The sequence below is a fragment of the Anthonomus grandis genome, chromosome 6 (genome assembly GCF_022605725.1).
Source record: "Anthonomus grandis grandis chromosome 6, icAntGran1.3, whole genome shotgun sequence".
NCBI lineage: Eukaryota > Metazoa > Arthropoda > Insecta > Coleoptera > Curculionidae > Anthonomus > Anthonomus grandis.
In genome coordinates, this window is record NC_065551.1 from 25900195 (window position 1) to 25923730 (window position 23536).

Consider the following 23536-nt stretch of genomic DNA (forward strand, 5'->3'; position numbering starts at 1 on the left):
AAAACTCCAATAACAAAGATCTAAACTACCTAATTTTATTTATTCTTATTTTCTTTAATTTCTTATGTCGAAATAATTTTCAAGTAGTATTCTTAGTTTAGTTAGTTTAACTTAGTTAGTTTAGGTGTAAAACTTGATGGTATGTTCTAGAGAATTTTGTAAACTGGCCTGGTATATCTTATTAATAAGTTTTAAGAGTTTTTATCAAGGAATAATAGCAATATAATAAATTCCCAATAATAATTAATTTTCTTCACATCATACCTTTCTAACTACTTTTAAATTTTTCTGTACACCATAAACATTCATATATAGACGTATTAACCCTATAATATATTATATATAATAGGTCAATCTCATTTTTTCCATGTAACGATGCTGTATTTTTAACAAAATAAATATATCTTACTGAGGAAATACGTTCATCGCAAGTGTAATTAAATAAGCCCCTTAATAATTTTAGCCCTTTTCGGTACACCCTCATATGTTTCCATAAATTTATACCACACACCGATAGGGTAAAGTGTTATATTGATAAAACAGTCACGGCTGATGTTTGATATATGGGACAAGGTGAAAATTGAGACAAACTTTTTTATTTATGTGAATACACAAAAATCAATATTTTTTTTATATTTAATAGTATAGTGAATTAATATTATATCTAACATGATTTTTATAAAGTATTTTAGTACCTTACAACAAATTACTTTTTCATTAGTAAAAATGCAATATTTATATGAACCCATTTTGTATTCGTACAAGAGATATAAAATGATTTTTGGAATATATACTATTAAGTTATGCATTTTTTTAAATAGTTTTCCTAATAATTTCTCTTTTTATTTTAGATTTTCATCTTCAAGAGCCATTAGCAACCATGTTAATCCTTTGGTTACTAGGTGTGCCCATTAGTTTAGTATTAGGTAAGTACACATTTCGCTAATATTATGTTATTTTCAATCGTGTCAAATCATATAGGCGCTACAGTTCTACCTGGTCGTTAATTGCAATACATAAACCCTTAATCAGTAGTCTAGTATGTAGTCAGTTTTTTCCTATAAATTGTAAAAGCACCCTATATTCCTAAAATTCTCTAATCTCCCAATGTATTGCCTGACGATAGCAGTTCATAATATACGAGCTTGGCGCTCGAATATGATTGCAATTGAAAATGACGTTGTGCTTCAGAAATGTTGATTTGATACAGGGATATATGGGGAATAAAGGAATGCCCATTGCGGACAGGATAATGAGCCTGGGACAGCAATTAGGCATTGATTGCGTGTATATTGAAAGATCGAAAATGGTTAGCGTAGTTCAAAGTAAGCATAGATGTATGGATGGAAAATCATATAATTAAATTCCGTTTATAAACAGCTCAGGAGAAAGTTTAACAGATTTAGATTTTTTTTTAAACTTACTTGTTAGTTTGAAACTTTGGGTAGGCAAAGAAAAATCTTACTTATAAGAGTTATTGACTAAAGTTGCTGCTTCCATTAGCTTTTAGATATTTTATAATGCTCTTTGCTGCTATCGGTCGCCTTAATAACTAATTAGATTTTTAGTAAGAAAAGTGCCAACAGGAAAACTGTTTTAAAACTTTTATAGATCATTTGTCTTCAAGGTGTTTCTCCGCACCAACAAACTTAATGACAAAATGTCAAAAAAATTATTTCGATAAAGCGACAAATTATTTTCGGGAGATTATTGTATTTTCAGATAAGTTTATTAGAGAGTAATTTGTAAATCGTGCTTATTAAATAAATATTTAAAGGGCAATCATTTACTGCCCAATACTATTATCCAAACCAAGACATTCACTTCTGTAGAAATTTTACTTTTTAAAGAACTTTCAGTCGGTAATCCTGGAATTGACACTTAACGTTAGTTTAAGGTCAACTTTTGTTTTTTAAAAACAAAGCGTAGATATGCTTTTAAGTCGTTTCAAGGTTATTCATATAAACTCAAATAATCCTTAATGGGTAGATGAGCAAAACTTTAAGGATGCTGTTCAGATCGTCGAAATTTTTTTAATATGTCTGAATTCATTTCAATTTAAACAAAAATAAATAATTTTTTTTACTATATAAATAACTTAGAATTACTTCTGAAATTAATTATATGCTTAAGCTTGTATTTATTTTTTGATGTAAATAATTTTTATAGAGGTTTTGACCAGGGGTCTATATCGAAAAAATGATACTAGATACGCTAGTGCTGCTTATCAAAATTAAAATTTAAATTATTTTAAAAAAAATTTACACCTTATAATATAACTATTACCAACTTAGATATATTTCAGTATAAGAGCAATCCAATTCAACCAAAAATTCAGAAGATCCGTACTGGAAACGATGAAAAGGTGTACCTTATGTAATTTTTTTTCTCACAAATGGCTTCTCATACCTCTCTTTACAGTTTATGGCTTAGGGACATCTTATATATTAAAAAAAGGCTTCAAATTAAATCTCCACTTGTATAATCTTAACAAGCAAGACGCAGTACGTAAGTGGGTCCTTTCGCTGAAACTTTCCCAGATAATCCAACTTTCAAAGCGAATCGCCGGGATCTCTATTTAACTTAATCACTTTAACCAAATCATCCTGTTTGCCGTGTAAACAGCCCATAGGGGTCTGGCTGCTAAGCAAATAATTAATTGCGCTTAGTTCATCTATTAAGTATCCGCAAGTTGTGCGGGCATGCTGAATCTATCAAGTGAGATTTAGGTGGCCTACAGAGTGATGTGGTGCATGCATTTTAAAATGGAAATCCACACAATACGTATCATCAACCTTACCAAAATCATGATTAATTGTGAAAGTCTGAATAATAATTTAAGCAGAAATTATGATAGTATACGACTGAAATAGGTGTGACAAAATAAAGAATAGTTTCTCGCCGTATTACATCGATTCACACTAAATTATCGAAGACATTTTAACGACTTGCCATTAGTCCAGAATTTAATCAAGCCTAAAGACAGTTAATCGTGGTCGATTTAACACTTTCGGGTGATATCGCCAATTATCCCAAGGAGCTGTAAAAAAACCCGAAGTGTCGAGCAATACGTTTTCTGACATCCGTTTTCTAGGTAGTTTAGGAGGGCAAGGTAAGGTTTATTATAGCAGTATTATAAATATTTCCAATAATAATGGTCTATATTAGATTTTAAAATTAATTAAAGTCAATATATATGCTTATTAGAATTCAATACATTAGCTTCTATTTAAACTTTTAATTAAAAAAAACCTTTTTGTATTAATTATAAAACGTTAAAATAAAATAGGGCGCCTAGCTGAAATTCAAGCTTACAAAGGGGGTATTAAATTTATAAAGTAATTAGTAAATCTCATTAGTACGTTTACTTTTGCAAATAATTTCTCAATAAATTGCTGATATTAAGCTTTAAATTAATCTAATCTAATAAAAATTATAAAGATACATAAACTAAATTTTATTTTAAAAATGTAAAATATCTTAGGTTAAAAAACTAATTAAAGAATTAAAATTAAAAAAATGTATTGAATTTATTATAACGTTACTTATGTTATAATATTTTTATAAATGCATAACTTGTATGGTAATTATGTATTAATTTGTATCATTTCTTGCCTTAAGACATTTATTTCGTTAATTTATTATGTTAGCTTTGTGTTTGTGACTTTGACAATATTAGTTTAATAAATTTATAAAAATTTTAAATAAATACAAAATAGTTAAGAGTTATGGAGGGTTCCTAAAATTAAATGTGAATAAAAAAAATATTAAAAATACTTCCGATAATAATAAGTTAAAAATGTTCCTGAAATTTTGAGACAACTGTTATGGTTTATTTACACAATGATCATTTATCTATTGGATCAAAACGTTTTTATAAGAAAAGAAATTATTTATGAAATAATCGCTTTTATCTATTTATGGCTATTTCGATGTTTATTTACTAACTTCCATTAAAGAAAAGGCAAACACTTGGTAGTTTGTTATTAATTATAATTAAGTTATTAAGAAACAAACTTGTGTTTGTGATTTTTTATAAATTTATGTTTGTGCATACATTTTATTTTTATTTAAAAATTATATTTAAGAATATTTTATTAAGAATAATATATTAATAAGAATAATAATAAAACTTTATTGTCAGAAAATGTGTTTAAATTGTAGACAATGTCAGACACTTATAAAAATACAATAAAAAAAATACACGAAGTAAACTGGAGTACCTTTAAAAATGCGTAAATTTAATAGAGAAATAGAAAATATATATATAAAGAAAATAAAAATTGCACTTTTAATTTAATAGCAAAACATAAACGTGTATTTTTTGTTTGAATTCAGAGAACGTTTATTTAATTTTTGCGGATTAAAAAAATGGATTCAAATATAAATGCAAAGAAAAATAAAAACATTTTTATTTTTTTTAATAAAATATTGATTATGAATTCTATTGTTTCATTTTAGTGAACATCGGATGGCTTTCTATATTATAAAATACGCATAAATTGAATTAGAAAAGCGTATCGAAAATGTTATTTAAGAGAGACTCAACGTGCAACTCTATTTTAAAGAGCTGTCTCTAATAAGCACAAAAAATTTGCAGAGTCAATAATATCAATACTGCAGTTATTAAATATAAAATATTGTAACTTATCATCATTAGATACGATCCTATGAAGTGCAGTAATATCCAGATTACACATTAAGAAGACTATGTAACTGTTTAATTAATAAAATTACTATCGTCCGCGAAGCAACAGGTTAAACCCCTAATGTTCAGGTAGCAATATCATTAATAAACAGCAAAAACCAATTAGGACCCAATACAGAATTCTGAGTATTTTTTATATTATTTCTAATTGCAGCTGGATTGCACGATATTGACTTATTGACCCTTATTATCTAACTTTTTAAGATTATATATTACTATGAAGGATGCATCCTAGATTGAAATACTGAAATTGATTAATTAAAATATTAAAATTTAACACAGAAAATTGTTAAGGTAGAGCATTGTTTATTTAGGCTATAGCATTAAAAAGGAGGGAACGTAGCATTATTTATTCATCTAACACTTTAGATAAGAGAATATCCATGCCAGATGAGATTTGTATTACATCTATTTATTTAAAAGGCTTTCCAACAGATAGAGTTAACTATTCAAAGAACAAAATGTACAGATTAGTGCAAACCAATTAACAAGTAAAAAGAAATTAGTAGTATTTGATTTAATTTAAAATTCTTCAATAAAAATTAAGTTTAAGTAGGTCCAAAATTTATTAAAATTAAAGAACAACGTAGTAAGAACCTATGATAATTCTATGGTTACCTAAAATGGAAAGTAATTAAAATAACTAGTTGCCTTAAATGTTGCATTAATACTGTCAAAAAATAAGTCTGTGTTCGAATTTGCAAGTTCAAGTGCATTAAAATTTCTAGCACATCTAATTAATGAAGTGTTTGTTAAATAGTTAGAAAAGTACCTGGAATTATTAAAAGTTTGCCGCCTGTTAGGCGGAATGTAAGAGCTTATACTAATAAAGTTTTCTAACTGTCTAAAAGGTGAATTAATTTGATTAATAATATCCTATGTTTATAAATTAGATAAAAAAGGATCTTCTTTTTATAAAGACTCTGTACCAAAAATTGTAAGTTTTCACTATAACCAAGAAAATGCCTAGGTCTATTAAATCTACAATTAAATATATTTACAAATTTACGTTATATCTTTCAAACTAAACAATATATTTCTGATATATTGGACTCCAAACAACTCTTTGTATTGTCAAAGATAGGCCTTATCAAAGAATTTTATAATAAAATTATTGAGTGAATGTTACTACATCCGGTAGTTATTCGAGATATGAATCATACATTTTTAATTGTTTTTTGAACACAGTTCTCTTAATGTAATTCAAACAACAGCCTGGAATCCAAGGTTACACCTAAATCCCTAATACAATCCATATGTTCAAATTTAGTTTCATCTAGAGAAACATCATATTTGTGCTGTACTTGTAGTGATTTCTTTGAGAAAAGTATATAGTGAAATTTTTTAGGACTAATAAATAATTTACTTAAATTGCAGTAATATACAAAGTTAGAAATACCTGACTGCAATGTTTCAAAATCTGATCGATTTTTAATGGCTTTATATATTTTTTATTCATGCGCGTATAAGAGGTATTTACTATAAGAAACAACATTGTCATTTAAAAAAAATCGAAAATAATATCTGGCCGATATTATTTTTTGTTTTTTAATGTATATTTTATAATTTCAACAAAAGTTATTGTTTTTATATCATATTTATTTTTGTATTGCATTTTACTTAAATTATATAAGATTTATTTTAATTAAATGTTTTATATACAAATAATTTGTTTATTTTTATCTGTTTAAAGTTTGAATCTTTATAGATTTATATTATTAAATGATATTATAAATGTTTATAGATTGTATTTATAGATTTATAGTATCTAATTTTTTTGTGTTTTTTCTTACTTTAACTTTAACATATATTTCTTTTTAGTTTGTTAATTTATAATTCTATATTTATTTATTGGCCTGTTTTTTTTCATCTAAAATTCTTGCATAAATTTTATTTTTTTTTACAAATAATATTCAAAATTAACAAAAATCAGAATATTTCTAAAACACCAAAGAAAAAATTTGATATGTTGTCAAAAAATTAGAAAGAATAGTCCTTTTTTATTTAATGCTGAGAGTTTTTAAAAAAATTATTGTTGCTGTAGTTTTCTAACTCAAATAGCTTCACAGTTATTAATGTTTTTTAATTGCGTATCTTTAAATAAAAAAAAACCGCAGTCACAAGATTTCGTACAAATGGCATTTCTTAAAAGAACAAATGTAAGACAAATAAAAATATTAGTTACAATAATGAGAATTAGCGATTTTCTTTCTACGTTACTAACACATATGTAAATTTATATTAATACATATTGTACATCATATATCTACTTTCACATTAAGGGTAAATAATGCATATCACGAAAAATTAATTTACTTCCCTTGTTAACATTTTTTTCTTAAAATACACTGGGGAAATTTGTAATGCTGACTAAGTTCCGTAGGTAAAGCAACGACGAAATATTTGGAGCAGTGCACCAGAAGAGTTAGAATATAATAAAACCTTAATTAGGAAAAATTTTAATTAAAGCTTTTTTTACGTATACCATTATTTTAAATTAAAAAAATTATCAATATATTTCTTTTTCGCATTTATAAGTCATTAAAATTTATCGCCCCTCTGAGAAATAAATTATCCCACAACCTCGACCAATATCCTGTTTATTTACATAGCCCCCTTTCCGCAAGATGAATAATGTATCAACAGATATTCAAACGGCGCTTTCCCCGAAACCTCAACTGTCCTTTACCACTCGAATTACCCATTCAGCTATCAATTTGCATGACATTTCGACGCTCCCGGAAGCAGCAACAACTCCACAACTTCAATCTCGTAGCAAACAACTTGTTAGTTGTGAACTTACAAATCGAATAATAAATTATGGAAACGCCAATGTGCCCGAATTCGAGGGAAAAGTTCAATGTTTTACTGTTTGAGAAACCGTTTTTAGTTAAAGAGAGTTTAGCGCAGTTGGAGAGAGATAATTAATGTAAGAGAGCAAACATGCGGCAAGTTTGTATACTTGCATTATAAGTAAAACTTTAATGAAAAATATTAGCAAGCTGTCGAGGCCCTAGTTACATAATTAAAATATAAAAAGTTAATTTTTATTTTATAAATGTTATAAATTTTACGCCCTAGCATTTTTTTCAAATAAAAAAAAATTAAATTATGCATAATATAAATGGGTAATATTTACCATTTAATAAGAAAAGTCTTTTTGCATATATTATATATGTCTCACGCCATTATATCTAATTATTTAAAAATTTTTATCAAGGGTTTAAAGATGATGATTTAGCAAAAAGCAAGTATAATAGAAATATTTATTCTCTGTATCTCTTATATCAGTAAATCTTTTAATTTGTATTAGCTCAAAAAATGCATCAACTAACTACTAAACCAACATTGTCTCCATTGTAAGTCCTACACTAATATAAACTACGACCCCTAAGCAGATGTTTATTATACCTTCCGTGCCCCTATAGAATAGAATACCCACTCTACAGCACATTATTATTATCTCATTATTTCTAGTTTAATACAACTTCGCATATAAACTAAGTTAGATTGGACAGCAGGTGCGAATATGAATCTACAGTTGCTAAGTCGCATTTATGGAGTATAGTTTAATTTTGGAGCATGTGTGGGTGCATTGGGTTTGGAGACAATGAGTAGTGCTTTACGAATAGAATTATTGTTTTAAGAAGATTAAAGGTCAAATATTTGGTACAATTAGCTAAGGCCTGTTTCTTATATAATCATTATATAAGAAATTGGATTTTTTTACATCTATCTTCAAGTATTCTTATATTGATTTTGAATCCTGCATTCACTTACTTTCTTTGAAGTATTCAATGTGCTTCGCGATTTTATTTACTTTTCGAATTGATTGGCAAATATTTTATTGGTGAAGGAATCGTTTTATAAATGGAAAAATAAAATGAGATGTTTTCTTCGGCATTAAGACATATATGCAATAGGAAATACTATATATTGAAAGAAAAATTTTAACGTTAAAATATTATCAATTATAATACTAAAAATCAAATGTAGCAATTATTTTTAATAAAGTATGAAAGTATAATAATGAAATTTATATATTATATATTTAAATAATTTATTAACTATATTTAATAAAACTTTCAAATTAATTTAAAACTCTGTTTGCTGTTCATCCATGCTTTAAATTAAATTTTGTTTAATTTTCTGGTCCCTTTATTCGTAGAATATTCGAGCTTTGTATATTATTTGTTTTGTGATAAATTAGCTCTAGTCTATTCAAATAGTCTGAAAATAGTGGAAATGTATGCTGTGTTTAAAGCAAATTTATAGATGAGTGGTTTGTTAAATACTATTTATAAATAAGGTTTAATGGAAATTTGAAAAATTGCTTCAACTAGAAAGAAAAAGTAAACAATAGACAAATTTAAAAATATCAAACCGAATTTGAAATAATAGGGTATACAACCTAATTATATAACTAACATTTTGATAACTGCCTGCGTAACCATAGATATAGGGAATAATTCGATAACGCAAGTTAATTTTAGGTACCGTGGGTAATTACTGACAAAATTAGCTGAAAACAACTTGTATTAATTATTGCGTTTGCAAACACTATACGTAGATATTGTTTGGTTTAATGTGTGCAATATGGTTAATTTTACAAACTAACAAATGTCAATAGACCAGCGGTGCTTTATTAAATGTGAAATATAGGTATAATTTAACGTAATAACAATAGCGGGATTAATGCAGTTAAAAATATTACTATTTCATAATATGTTTATAAATTATGATAAATAATAAAAAATATATAAAAGAGAAGAATTTTTATCTAAAACTTATTTTTTCCTAATAATTTTAAATCCTGCTATGCCCACTTATTATTACATACTTTGCATTTGAATAATTAGACATAACATAAATGGATATGATCTACCACTTCTTTTGTTGCTTTTTTAATTCTACTTAAATTTGAGTTAATATTTGTTCTATTGCTGGATTACAAAAAAAATTAAAAAAATATTTTTCTTAAGCTATCTGTTAAACAATACCACAGAAAATGTATACTAAAATTTAAAATAAAAAAGACAACGTTGCGATATTCTGTTTAGTTTCTAAATACATTTTTTTAAACTAGCTTAAATTGATCATCTTACTCCTTTGTAACAAGTTTGTATAGCTATGCAATTTGCTAATAATCTTAAAAATAGGTTTATTAATTAATAAATTCTGTAAATTCTAATTAAAAGAATTCAATAAGACTCCATATTACCAATAATATAAAAATTCTAGATTCTATTATTGTAATTATTTTAGTCACATGATATTTTTAATCTCACTGGATTCCTGGAGACCTTTTGCAATTCTTAACCTGCATCTTTTTATTTTTCTACTTTCGGCATTCAAAATAAATTCTGCAATAAGAAAAGCTTTGCAACATTAATAAAAACTAATTCTATTTAGAATCCTACAATCTAGATTATACAAAAATCAAGCCAAACTTTGATTCACCTGACCTACCACTTGTTCAAATAAAAGAGTATTTTTTGGGCTTAATAAATGTCACTTAATATTGTTCAATATTTATAAGTTTATAATTTTTTTCAATGCTATTTGGGCATGCCGTAAAATTCAATTTAATTACTTTTCATAATGCGATCCTGTTTTAGGTGAGAATTATTCAGAATTTCTTTATACAGCACTATAAGTTTTTAAACATTCATTGTATAAATTATATATATAAATTAAATGCAGACCACTCCTGATAGAATTTGAAGTTTTTCTAAGTGATAATCAAAGCCAAAGACATAAGAATGCTACTATTGATAGGTTTTGTAAGCTAATATTTTTTTTCCATTTAAAAGGAATAAAGCAAGTCCTCACAGAGTTTATAGTTCTGAGCCTGCCTTAATTTTTAACATATGGAGCAACTTTGATACCCTCCTAAGTAGCCCTGAAAAAGTCAAATTTTGTATTAACAAAAAAAAATAAGCATAACTTAAATGGATATGATATACATTTTATTTAGCTGCCGAAATTATGTCCCAATAATACATTCATTACTATTGATTTAAAGGTATCATCAGAGTCAAGGTTCTTGAAAATTAGATACATTTATTTTTCCTTTATAAAAATTATATTCATTTAAAACCATATTTATAAAAATTAAAATTTTACTATAGTATCTATTGAGAATATTTTTATGGCATTGAATAGTTTGATTCAATAGTTTTCGGGTGAAGTAGCTGAATGCCATCTTATTTATTTAAAAAAAAATATCTCAATCTCTTGAATATCTCAAATAACAAGGAAGTGGTCGTATGGAAATAGCCAGTTAATGGACCTATTAAACTCTACTAAACTTCCGGAACATAGCCCGAATGTCCCGAATTACCGCAAATAGATACGGTCTTTGGTTTGACTTCCTATTCTGGTATAAACTAGAGTCTTGAAGATAATAACTTTTAGTGTCTATAAAACAAACAGTTTTAAAGGCGGTTAATGATTTTTTTTCTTTTTTATATAAAAAAATAACTTTATTAATTTTTTTTTAAATATAGCTAAATTGCGTGTATTCGTTAAGAAATATATGTTTCGTGAATATGGAAATCTAATGTCTTCATTAAAATCCATGCACGTGTTTCATTTTCAGGCTAATAAATTTATTAGGCGGTGAACATTTAGAACTAAAAAAAATAGAGTGCATTCAAAAAAGTTACTTTTGTGAGAGTAATTTTTTATTATGCAGTAGCTGCTTAATAATATTATATAATACTTATAATATTAGCTAAAGCAATTTATTGTAATTTTAAGTACCGAAATAAAAATAATACCTGGAAATATTCATTAAACACATTGTCTTTACATAACGTTATTTTTATTGCATCATTCATAAATATCAAATATAACTAAAATGCATAACTTTAATGGATAATGTTTACGATATAGTAAAAGAATAATTTTTATCTTCTCTTTTACTTAAACATTTTACCGAAATTAGTAAAAAATATATGTTAAATGTCAATTAAATATATAAACAAAAGATATTCTTAAGAGAAACTTCCAATTAAGTTCTTTATAATTAAATGTTAACTAACGATTCTCTAATAGTCGCTACACTAATAAATACCATTACTTTCAAGCAATTAAAACAGAACCTCCTAGAAGCGTAAGTTCATTAATTGGTCTATCAAAACGAGCAAAACCGGCTCAGGTAAGAGTTTAATAAACTTCCAAGCTTTTGACGGAGAAAATAGAGAAAATGCAAATGGAACTAGCGCCAAGGGAGAGCTTAAATTCGAATTAACCTTTTACTAATAGCAGGGATAATTGCGTAATGGGGGAAACAAAACTAAAATGGCCCGAATTGTAATTTAATTTATTTCTTTGGTGCGTAAAAAATATAATTATTTTATTTTTCGTTACTTCAACTTAATGTGTCTAGTAGTAAAAGATTACATTTTAAGTATGCACTAAACGAAAGCCATTCAATTTAAACAAAGAGGTCTAAGCTAAAAAGATTTCTAAAAGCAGCTTTGTATTCGAGTAATGTCCATAGCGAATAAATAAAATGCTTTTGTTGTGGGCTACGAGCTTTCCTGGCCAGTAGTTTCCTTTCGGGCGCAACAGACTTCAACTTTAAAATTTTTAATTAGGGCTTTTACCAGAATCACATTTTATACTTATGATGTTATGCTTTACTGCTACTAATTTGTTACAAAATATTTTTTTAGTATTCATTATATGTTTTTATGAAAAAATTTTATGTTTAAATTAAATAATTGATACAAGGACCAAAAGGGGTTTAAATTACATCTAATGATATAATGATTTGAAAAAACTTTATTTTATGTTGGTTTTTAAACAAAATTGGAAGCATCTCTAAGGGTATCGGAATATTCTCTAAGATTATCTAAAGTTCCCAGGCGTATAAATGGGTTCTTGCCTGAATATACCTAAGAGCTTTGTAATTTTGATTTTATCTTAGATCCTAGAAAAATCTCTTTAAAAACTAGTGATTTGAAGTTATAAATTATTTTAGAACTACAGATCTATTTTTCATTTCAGGAGTCACGAAAGAAAATTTTATATGCTAAAAATACAAAATTCCGAACTACAGAGTTTTACTACATTTACCAACTAGGTTTTTTTAGAGAAATCTTTCCAGAAATGAGCAAGAATGGGTAAGCGTAATATATAATTTCCTAACATTTAGTTTCTTGCTAGAACTTGGGCAAATAACTTCAGAAACATGGGTATAAGTTTCTTGCTCTTAATATAAACTGGATGAATTATCACTGAGATACAAAAATACTTCTATCTCTGGTAGAAAGTAAAAAAAATAGTCCTCTTACTCCTAAGCCTTTAAATTTCGTCAAAAATTCAAGTAAAGGTCGACTCATTCCTTTAAAGCCTATTAGGAATGAAAACTAGTCTTGGTAAAATCTTGCTACAAAATAAATCTCTATATATTATTATCTTCTCAGAGACAGAAAAATAAATATAGTATCAAAAGTCTTAAAAAAAATTTATATAAGCTAATCAATAATACTTTGTATTCTATTTCATTTATTGCAGTGTTATATTCCGTTGGCTTAACAACAGTTTATCTCGACTCAATGTAAATTGATTATTTATCTTGAAAAGTCAAGCAATTATAATGATTTGTCCATTTTTTCATGAACACTAGAAGAAGATTTTTGAAAAGTTGTAAAAAAATATTTTAATTAAAAGTACAAAGAAAAAAAGTTAAAAAAACATTTTTTAACTTTTTAAAATCGACATATATTAGAATTTTTAACATCATTTTTGAATGTCCATCAAACTTTTCTAAACAATACGCAAAAACCATTTTCTTTTACGTTAATATAATACCAGTGCAGCAGAATAGAAATAGTAAGCACCTTAGGGAGACTAAGTCTTAACTGCCAAAATCTGTAAATGGTTACATTGATATACAAAGTACATAATACTAAATGCTCTATTGATTTATACAGTATTAGAATAATAGTATTCTCGAAATTAGAATAAATAGATTTGCTAATTGAACTAGCATCTAAGCCTTTTGGGTATTATTTGAATAGCCTTAAATGAAATATTATCTTGGTACCCAGTCACTTAAATTAAAATCAATCGTGATATTACTAATTTTAGATGAAAATAATAACTAAATATAGGTTGAACCCTAAATAAACTCAGCTAATCAACTTCAAAATACGAAAAAAATCAGTACAAAACTGAGAACAATTAACGTTTTTACATTTTTATAACAATATACAATATTAATGTTATATTTGTATTAATGGTAGTTACTTAATGGATGTTGAAATCACGCCCTATCTTAGATTAGTTCAGATTAGTAAATTATCTTAGATTTTTATTAGATTAATTTAGGTACTTTATCCTATCCAAGTAACCAAATAAATCAACTTTTTTATCTTATTTATTTAAAATACAGTACGGTTCTTAGTTTGACTTCCTATTCTGGTATAAACTAAAATCTTAAAGATGATAATTTTTATAGTTTTTAAAATAGAAACTTTTGAAAAAAGTAAAAGGAAATCCTTATCTTTTTTTATAAAATAATAGATTTATTGAATTTTCAAAAAGTGGAAATAATTACATTTATTTCTTAACAAAGATGTGCTCGGCGAATATGGCAAACTAACGGATTCATTAAAATCCATGCAGGTGTTTCATTTCCAGCCTAATAAATTTATTAGGCAGTGAGCATTTAGAACCAGTAAAAATAGAGTGCATTTTAAAATTATGCTCTTATGAAAGTATTTTTTTATTATGCAGGAAATTTATGCCGTAGGTGCTTTTATGGTATTAGCCAAGGTAATTTATTGTAAATGATTTTAACACAAATCAGAAATATTGTGAATTTTTATTTATCGAAGAAAAAATATTTCCTAAAAACATTGTTCTTATATTAATAAGAAATATTCCCTAAATTTAAAAAATAAATGCATAACTTAATTGGATATTCACGATTTAGTTAACAAATAATTTTTTGTTTTCTAGCTTAACAGAAAAATATACAACTAAATTTGTATTACATGGATATTGAAGCCACGCTCTATCCTTAATTTAATTTTAAGTACATTAAGACTAAAAAGTAGAAAAAATATAAATAGATATTTTAAATAATCTACAATTAACATTATTTGTATTTATGTTATTATAATTTATAATCTGCAAAAAAAAATATGTATAAATATTTTATTGAAATTTCAACTTAATCATCAAACAAGCAAATATTTCTTATTCAAAATTAAACTTCCCCTCTAATTGCATCGGATTGCACTTACTTAGGAACCAATTACAGTGTTAACCCAGCAACTTAAATTACATAGGACATTCCATAGCCCCATAGTCCCGAAATCTAGCAATTTACAGACCCCCTTACCCACGGTAATTCTAACAGATATTTACATAGTTCATTACAAAGTAAGGTGCTTACAGTGCCTATTTACTTGCGTCTCGGTGGTAACTTGATTAAATCATAATTTGCCCCATACACATGAAGATTCGACAGCGGTAGGACCACAATGCGAACGTTGGTATGTAAATTTAGTGTAATTGTGGCTTAATTAAATCATTTAGATGAAATAACAAGAAGGTTTAAGGTGAGAAGGGGAAAGCTTTATGTTAATTTTATAATGTTAGATCATACTAGTAATTTTATTCTTAATATGGAATTTTAATTTTTTATTTTGTATTCTAAACCATAATGATAAGTTTATTTAAGTGCAAGACTTCAGAAAAGGCAGTCCTGTCTTATCTACATGACTATGTCTATCAACAGATTCATCTTAAATTAACTAAAATGTAAACATAATCATAACTAATTAACAATAAGCTATTTTTCATTATTTTGACAGCCCAAAGGCTTACTTTTTGGATTATGTTAATCATAGTATGAAAGTATTAAAGGTGCAGAAGTAAATAATTGTATAAAAGATTTCTAAATATAATAAATGTTTCTAGCCTTCTCTATTTATTCCTCTGTTAATGAAATTAGTAAAATTTGGGCAGTTGACTTATAATAGTAACCACAAAGGAAAAGGGAACCTATACCATTAATCTCCAAAATTAATATTTTACGTAAACTGTCTCATGTTATTACAATTTCCTTTTTTTTTTAAATATTTATCGCATAATTAGTTATTATAGGAGAATTAATTAAAAAAAAATTAGAGCTTCATATACAGTGGAACTCTTAAGTGTCTCCCCTTTTATCTTTTGAATGTTATAAAAAATTTATTATTATTAATTATTCTTTCTTATTAAAAAAAATTAAGAAATTAGATCAATAATATCAATTAATAGGATATTTTTAAGTATTATTATTTTTAATCAAGTCTAGTCTAATCTAGTCTCACCACGTAAATTTTTAATTATGAACTTATTAATCTGTATGTTAAGTCTTTTTAGAAATTAGGAAGAACAAGCTGATTTAATATAGAAACTCCTCGACCTTTAGCACTTAAAATAGTTTTTTTTAATCGCATATCTGGTGCATATTTAATTGTTATTATCAAAAACTTACATTTATAACTGAAAACCCGGCGTTGAGTCAAAAGTTTCAAGTAAATGTTTCTTACCTGTATGAGACTAACAAGCTAAAGTATTTATTTTTGCTTGATAGTAACCCACTTTTATTTTATATAAAATTAAGGTAATATACAATTTTAGCTAAAAAATATAAGAAAAAAAACTAAATTAATTTTATTATTTCTTAATAATATTATATATTTATTTTCTATGATTCCATTTGAAAATAAAATTAATTATTTAAAACTTTCAAAGACTATTCTAATGAAAGAAGTTATGAAAAACGGATTACAATTCTAAAAAAAATATAATTTATATGAATCAATTCGTTGTTTAATAATAACTAAAGCATTTTTAAATTTTTTTTTTTTGTTTCTTAGACAGACTTATTTTTAAGCTACTACATAAACCAATTAATATGATTTTAACTCAATACCGGTTAAATAAACTGTTACATTAACTCTATTAAGCAAGCATATTTTTATATTCAGTATTTTTATATAAATAATATGTTTTAAATATTTTATGATCTTGTTATTAATTAATTACCAAGAATACTTCAACGTCTGTATATTTGGCTTATTTTTTATTTTTGTGTAAGCATTTATTTAAATAAGAAAAAATAAAACTTAAACAAATTTTAATATAAAATTTTATATTAATATTAAAATTCATTAATAATGTTCGCTATTATCTTATTCACAAAAATGTGCTAAGGCGTTAAAAATAGTGAAGTATATAGATTAAAAAAATAAAAAGAAGCTATAAATTAATACGAGAATTACGAAAATTGAAAATTAAGATGTCTTAAAATATTGATGAAACAATAAATTAAACTTAATTCTTTGAACAAAATGTAAAAATATAAAGGAACAAAAAAAATAGTGAAAAAAATTTTTTAACTAAAAGTATGATTAGGTTCTGCTGCGCCTAATTTTTTTTTTATTTTATTTAATTCATATATAAAAAATATGTAATATATAATAAATTATCTAACGAATTATCTAATTAAGCATCTTTTATACCGTTTATTCCAGTGTATGCATATTCCTTTCTAAACAACTTGATATTATTAATTTATTACTACAGGAAATATTCTATAAATAATGTATACAACTAATACATTATTTGTTCGTAATTATGGTTTTAAACAACTATAGTAGCTTTTTATGTTACACTTTATAAGCATTAACTTACTAAAAGAATATAATAAAATATCATATAGAAAGCTTAAACTAATAACAAACATACAGTTTCATGAAATCATTAATCATAACGCTTAATAGGCCTCTATGTTTTCTGTTTCAGGAAGACAAATGGATCGAAGCGTTTCCTCGCTTCCAAATGCTCCTAAACAACTTTATTATAAAACATTTCCGGAAAATTGAAAACCGTGTCTTTTTGTTTTTATTAATGGTTTTTTTTTTCTGCGTTCAATGATCCAAGAGACATTTGAAGAAAAGTAACATCAATATATTTAAGTGTGTAATACATCTATGCGGCGACAGTTTCTCAGATAAAAGGAGATATTTGAAGTTATAAATTTGACTAAGTATTTAATGTAATAAAGTAATTTAATTTAACTGTACATAAGTTTTATACCCAAGGATGAGCTAAGTAATTAACTCAGCTATTATTCTTCTCCTAATTAAAGTTGGATTTGCTAAAGGGTAATAGTCCTTGTCGAAATAAGAATGTTTTATAGGGAATTTAAAATAGCAACATTCCACTGCAAGGAGTTGTAAAATATGACTAACTAGTTATTTTAAGTTATAAATTTCTAGCTCTTTATTGACTATTAAATATAACTGATCCATTAAATATAAAGATCCTCATTACATTATACTATATGTATAAAAGTACACACTATGTGTGTTAAATTTTCTAGATTTTCATTACGTAAAAAATATATTTTATTACTGTTTTCCTTAACATTGGATATTCATTATGTGTAATAATTAATATTACTTAATAATTCCTTAAAATAATAGAATAAATATTTATTGGATTTTTGTAACTTAAGTAACAAGTTTTGTGATTCGAATTATACAATGAGTATTTAGTAACTAAAGCAAATGGTAGATTTTGAGTACATTTTGCATAATTTAAAAGGCTATTAAAACGATTTTCTTATTTTATATTATTGTATTGATAATTTGAATTAAAATGATTCATCTTTCGTTGCTTTTTTTGTAATACTAAGGATGTCGCAGAAATTCGGAACATGTGCATCAATTTGAGTTGACTCAGATAATTTTACAATCTAATTTGAAATATGGCAAATTTTATAAAGAAAAAACATATAGATAGATTTCCTAAAAAATTAAATATTTACCTTCTTATCTACTACATTTCTGGATAAATATACTGAATATCAACAGTATAACAAATAATCCGGAACAAACTGTGATTTTCGTACCGTCTAATCAAAATAACGAGCTGATCGACCAAAATTGAGTCAATTTCCTGTTTGTGTAAGACAAAACCCTATAGGAAAATTCATTATTCTAGTTTTAACAAGGAAAACTGTATATATATTTTAGAACACGGTTAACCTGATACAAGGCAAATAAGTGTAACATAGGTCTTATTAAATCCCTCTAAGTTCGTATTGTACTATTTATTGAAACATCGTTTGTGCTTAAATTTTAACGACCTAAACATAAATAAGTTATATTATTTTAAATGCAATTTAATATCTCGAATATTAATTTTTTACAGGATTACCCTCGATGAGAGATAGCCTTACCAATCCAGTACACGTATACGACGGAGATGACGCTTTGATCACTTGTGTGGTAAGAGACATCGGATCCAATACAGTAATGTGGAAAAAAGAAGATAGAGAAAGGCATAGTATGCGGGTACTTACTGCGGGCGAAAACAGAGTGACAGCTGATAATCGATTTAGCGTGCTTCATGATTCAGGTAAACAAAAGAAACCCAATTTAAAGCAGATTTATTTTTACTATACTTACCAATAAAAACAAAGTAGCCACTAGCCCTTTAAATAGCCCTATTTATTTGATTTATCTACAAAATGCGTCAATACCGAAGAACAAGGAAGCTATTTCATGGACAGTTAGAGCGAGCAAATAAGGGAGGCGATTTCCCAATAACATCACAATAACTTACTTTCACGAGGACGGAAATTTATTAGGTCAGAAAGGCCTTTGTGATTTCGCAATTTACGTAAATGTACTTATGCAACAGGCTGAAATAGGATTTTAAATTATGTGTTACGTTTATTTAGAAGCTTACCATTATATAAGGGCGTATTTGTTATGTAAGTGAAAAGAAAATAATCTACATAAAAGGTTTAAGATTGCCCTTAAAAGGGTTATAGAAGGTAAGATTTTTTAGTTCAATTCTCTATAAGAGAACATTCTTTAAACAGATTTAAAAATCTTGAATGTTAAAAGCGGTCCATAGTTTGCGGAGACAGGAAGAGTTTTCTAATCGAACGTGGTTAGGTCGGTAAGCACATCGGAGTACTAAGGACTACTTCCTGGTTTAGCAATGGAGCTTTTCTCAATTTAAGCCTGGCTGGGAGTATGTTTTGTAGCTGGTTATTGAGGAGTAAGTATCTGACTCATTGGCAGTTATGAAAGTCCTACGTGGTAGCCGCCTCTGGTCTCGTTGAAGGAGGTGCCATATTAGTCAGGATAGACAGCTAAGATAGTGGTGTTGATTTTACCGTTTCGCTAATAATTTTTGTATGCTGGTTTAACTTTGTGTTTTATTTTGTAAGCATGAACACTGCCTTTTCAGACCAAGGTACCATACTTTGCAGTAGAATATACTAACGCCAATTGCTTTACATCCCGTACCTGCCAGTTTCATGGTAATGTCCGCATTTATGTTAACTTTATTGGCAATATTCTGTAAGTGAGTTTTATCTAAAGTGATGCCAAGGTATGTCGGCTATCCATCAAATAATATATTTAATGTATAATGGATTTCGGTTAATATCTCCAGTATCAGAAAGAATTGTTCATCGTGGCTAAATCAACGGTTACAGCCTCCTCACATTTATCCAGGTTTTTTGCTTGGTATGCCAGAGCCAAGTCGTTGGCGAACTGTATTATTTCTGCATTCGTAACTAGCATATCCGAATTATAAAGGAAAAAATAACAGCACGGAGACCTGCGGTAGGAAATCGTTTAACGGCTTGCTTTTTCTTTTCTAAAGGTTTGTAAACATCTGTTTTCTGCCATATTATTTATCAGGTTGATTACCTACTCGCATAGAATAGGTTCTGCAGGCTTTAGACGAAGACGATGTTAGCATACACTGTGAGATTGACAAATTGCATTGCTATTTTGACATTTTATTGAAACCCTGCCTCGATGTATTTATAATATTGGCTAATATAGCTAATAGGTTTAATATAGATTGACTTTAGGTTCATATATTTATTCGTCATAATTACCACAATTTATATCTATATTTTATGCAATGTTTGTCATGTATTTATACATGTTACTGTTTACTATGTAAAACCATACGATAAATAAATAATGTTGAATGTTGATTTTTCTTCGATTCATGTGTAAATATTGAATTAAACTTTGATACCCTTTTTTATAGAAAATAAATGTCTGCAACTCTGCGTAATTACAAAAGCTGGTTTTTATATATTGTACAAATCGATCGTGATAACGAGTTTCCAATACTTATATTAAATGAAAAGTAATGAGTAGGCAAAAAAACAACATGTTTTAGAATATTTTTAGTAAATAGATAAAAAAAAGGTCTGCCAAGATGTCTGCTGAAATAGTTATCTAATAAATTTCCTTAGAATTATTTCTATCAAGCCAATAATGGTCTTACTCTTTTAATAATTCGAATTCAAGATAATCATAGAAATGAATATCTGGATCAACCCCTAATGTATCAATATTCATAAAAGTATAACTAAATCTGGTAGGGCCTACGGCTAGTGGTGTGGAAAAAATTATAACAAAATAAAACCAAAAGCCAGAAGATCACTTATTATTTGCACTCCAATATAACCAACTGTAATTATTATCGAGTTTTCTTTTGAAGATCGACAAATCCAGGTGGAGACCTGGACTCTTTGATCATTCATCTGGAACAAAAATTACTCATTGAGAATGCTATAATTAGTGGCTTTCACCTTTTGTTAATAACCAATAACCCCTTTGAAACAGAGAATTAAAATATTAAATAAAATTTAAATCTCAGTTGACTTGAAATTTGACTAGCTGGATTTGTTAAAAGGCTTTAAAAAGATGCAGTTAATGGGAAATATACAAAAGAAAACTATGTACAAATCCATAAGGAAAGCGAATCTTTAATGATATATCTTCGTCAGTCGATAAGTGCTGTATGTATATCCAATGTATATCCAAAACCTCCAAATATCTTAGAACTGATAGCTTGGAGTCTGTAAAAATATATTCAATTGCTCCTACGTCTACTTGTCAATCCTTTTGTAGAAAAAAATCATGTCTGAAAATATGTAGTTCTACCCAAGATATGTACTATCTGTTATTGTCTTTAAAAAAGGCAAAAAAAATATAATTTTCTAGACCATTAAAAGCTATGATATATATGATTTAATTGAATCTATATTTATTAAGCAAATATCATCAGTCCCTGTCGTTTCAACTTCTAAACGCCTTTTAATGAAAATTTCAACGAAACAGCGCATCGTCGGCATAATAAGTGTCGTGTCCCCCTAGGCCGGCATTATTTGAAAACTTTTCCCAATATGGCGGCGCTTAATCTTTCACAGTCGAGTTCCAATATCCAAAGAATTTATATTGCAGATCTATATTCATTAACTTTAATGAACCGGAAGCTATTTGTGCCATTTTTTAGCGTTTAGGGATATTATTAAGCAACTTGAATGATCATTGTGAATTATTAAGTTGTACACAAAAGTTTAGCATTTTACTTATGAGTCACTTACTTTAACTCAAATACGTATTAAATTAACCAAGTTTCTTTCTAAAAAGAGCAAGCAAATAGAATATAGCATTTTATACTGCCCTTTGTTAAAAGTTCTTTCATTTATTTGTGGGTTTACTACAAAATTAAACTTGGTCTTTATTGTTGGAACTTACTACTGAAACTAAATATTTGTGGCTATTTGGCAAAAATAACAAGTGTTTTAAGTTATTAAATCCCCGTCTAGACAATACCAAGAGTTTCTAAATTTATTTCCGAAAAATTTTCTGGAATCAATATTGCTTTAATTTTTCCTAATATGATTTCCAGGTTCAATGGAAGATGACTATGGAACTACAGATGTGCCATCTGGTGGGGACGTATGGGTACTAGTAATAAAAAACTCGCGACCAAGTGATTCTGGAATTTACGTTTGCGAAGTAAACAGTAACCCTATTGTTAGAAGCTTTCATAAATTAAGTGGTAAGTTGAAAAGTAAACAGGACAGCACAAAATTAGAATCATTACATATAAAAGTAAAATTAAAAATATATTATAAACAAATTATTATCTTAAAAACATGAATATTTTATATATATTTATACATTATTTAAAAAAAAATTAATTGAATGTAAGAGTGATATTTTAATATTAAAATTCCATTTTGCTTAATTAGGAAAAGCATATAATAGTAATTAAAATATGATTGAGAATCTAGTTTTTTTAACGCTGTATTCATTCAATACTTTTCTTGACCTTGTATTAAAATAAATTAAAAATTAATGTGTATATTTTATATTAATGTATATAGAGAAAGTTTAACCTAGGGTTGATTATCTAAACCTATATTAACAAGAACACAACAGATGTTTATAAAACAAGCAATGTGAAAACAAATAGATAATATAAGAACTATGCGTTTTATTTTGAATTGGAAAGCAAACAATGACGAACAAAACAAAATATACTTACATTTTCCCTTTAAATTACTAAGAGACTTATTGTAACGTGAGAAAGTACGATTTAAATTTTATCTAGCAATGTTTATTATTTACTGGAACAGCATTTAAAAGAAAATATCTGTGAAATAAAATCGAATGAAAATAAGGAGATATTATTTATACACCTCAGATCCATAACGTGCACATCTCTTCGAAAACTGAATGGATGGAGGTACCAAGCAATCGGTACACAAAAACATAAAAGAAGATTTTCAATCATTTAAGAATTCACATTTTTTCTGAGACTATCATAATTTTTTAAGTTAAAAATAAATCTACAGCACTGATTTTAAAGCTTTTGAAACTCTCATAATTTTTTTTTTACTCTAACGCTAAAAATACTTTTATTAGCGTTCAATGATTTGATGGCAAAATAGGAATTTTCAATTACGCCAATAACATG

At 26.7% G+C, this 23536-nt stretch overlaps 1 protein-coding gene across 1 annotated transcript in view; it reads left to right on the forward strand.

The window, feature by feature from the left end:
* LOC126737025 (Ig-like and fibronectin type-III domain-containing protein 1) overlaps window positions 1-23536 on the forward strand; it is a 149917-nt gene that overhangs the window by 106422 nt on the left and 19959 nt on the right. Inside the window, exons 2-4 of the mRNA XM_050441707.1 lie at window positions 852-926; window positions 18938-19144; window positions 22463-22615. Of these exons, the coding sequence (XP_050297664.1) occupies window positions 881-926; window positions 18938-19144; window positions 22463-22615 (406 nt within the window). The 5' untranslated portion in view covers window positions 852-880. The remainder of the gene's footprint in view (window positions 1-851; window positions 927-18937; window positions 19145-22462; window positions 22616-23536) is intronic.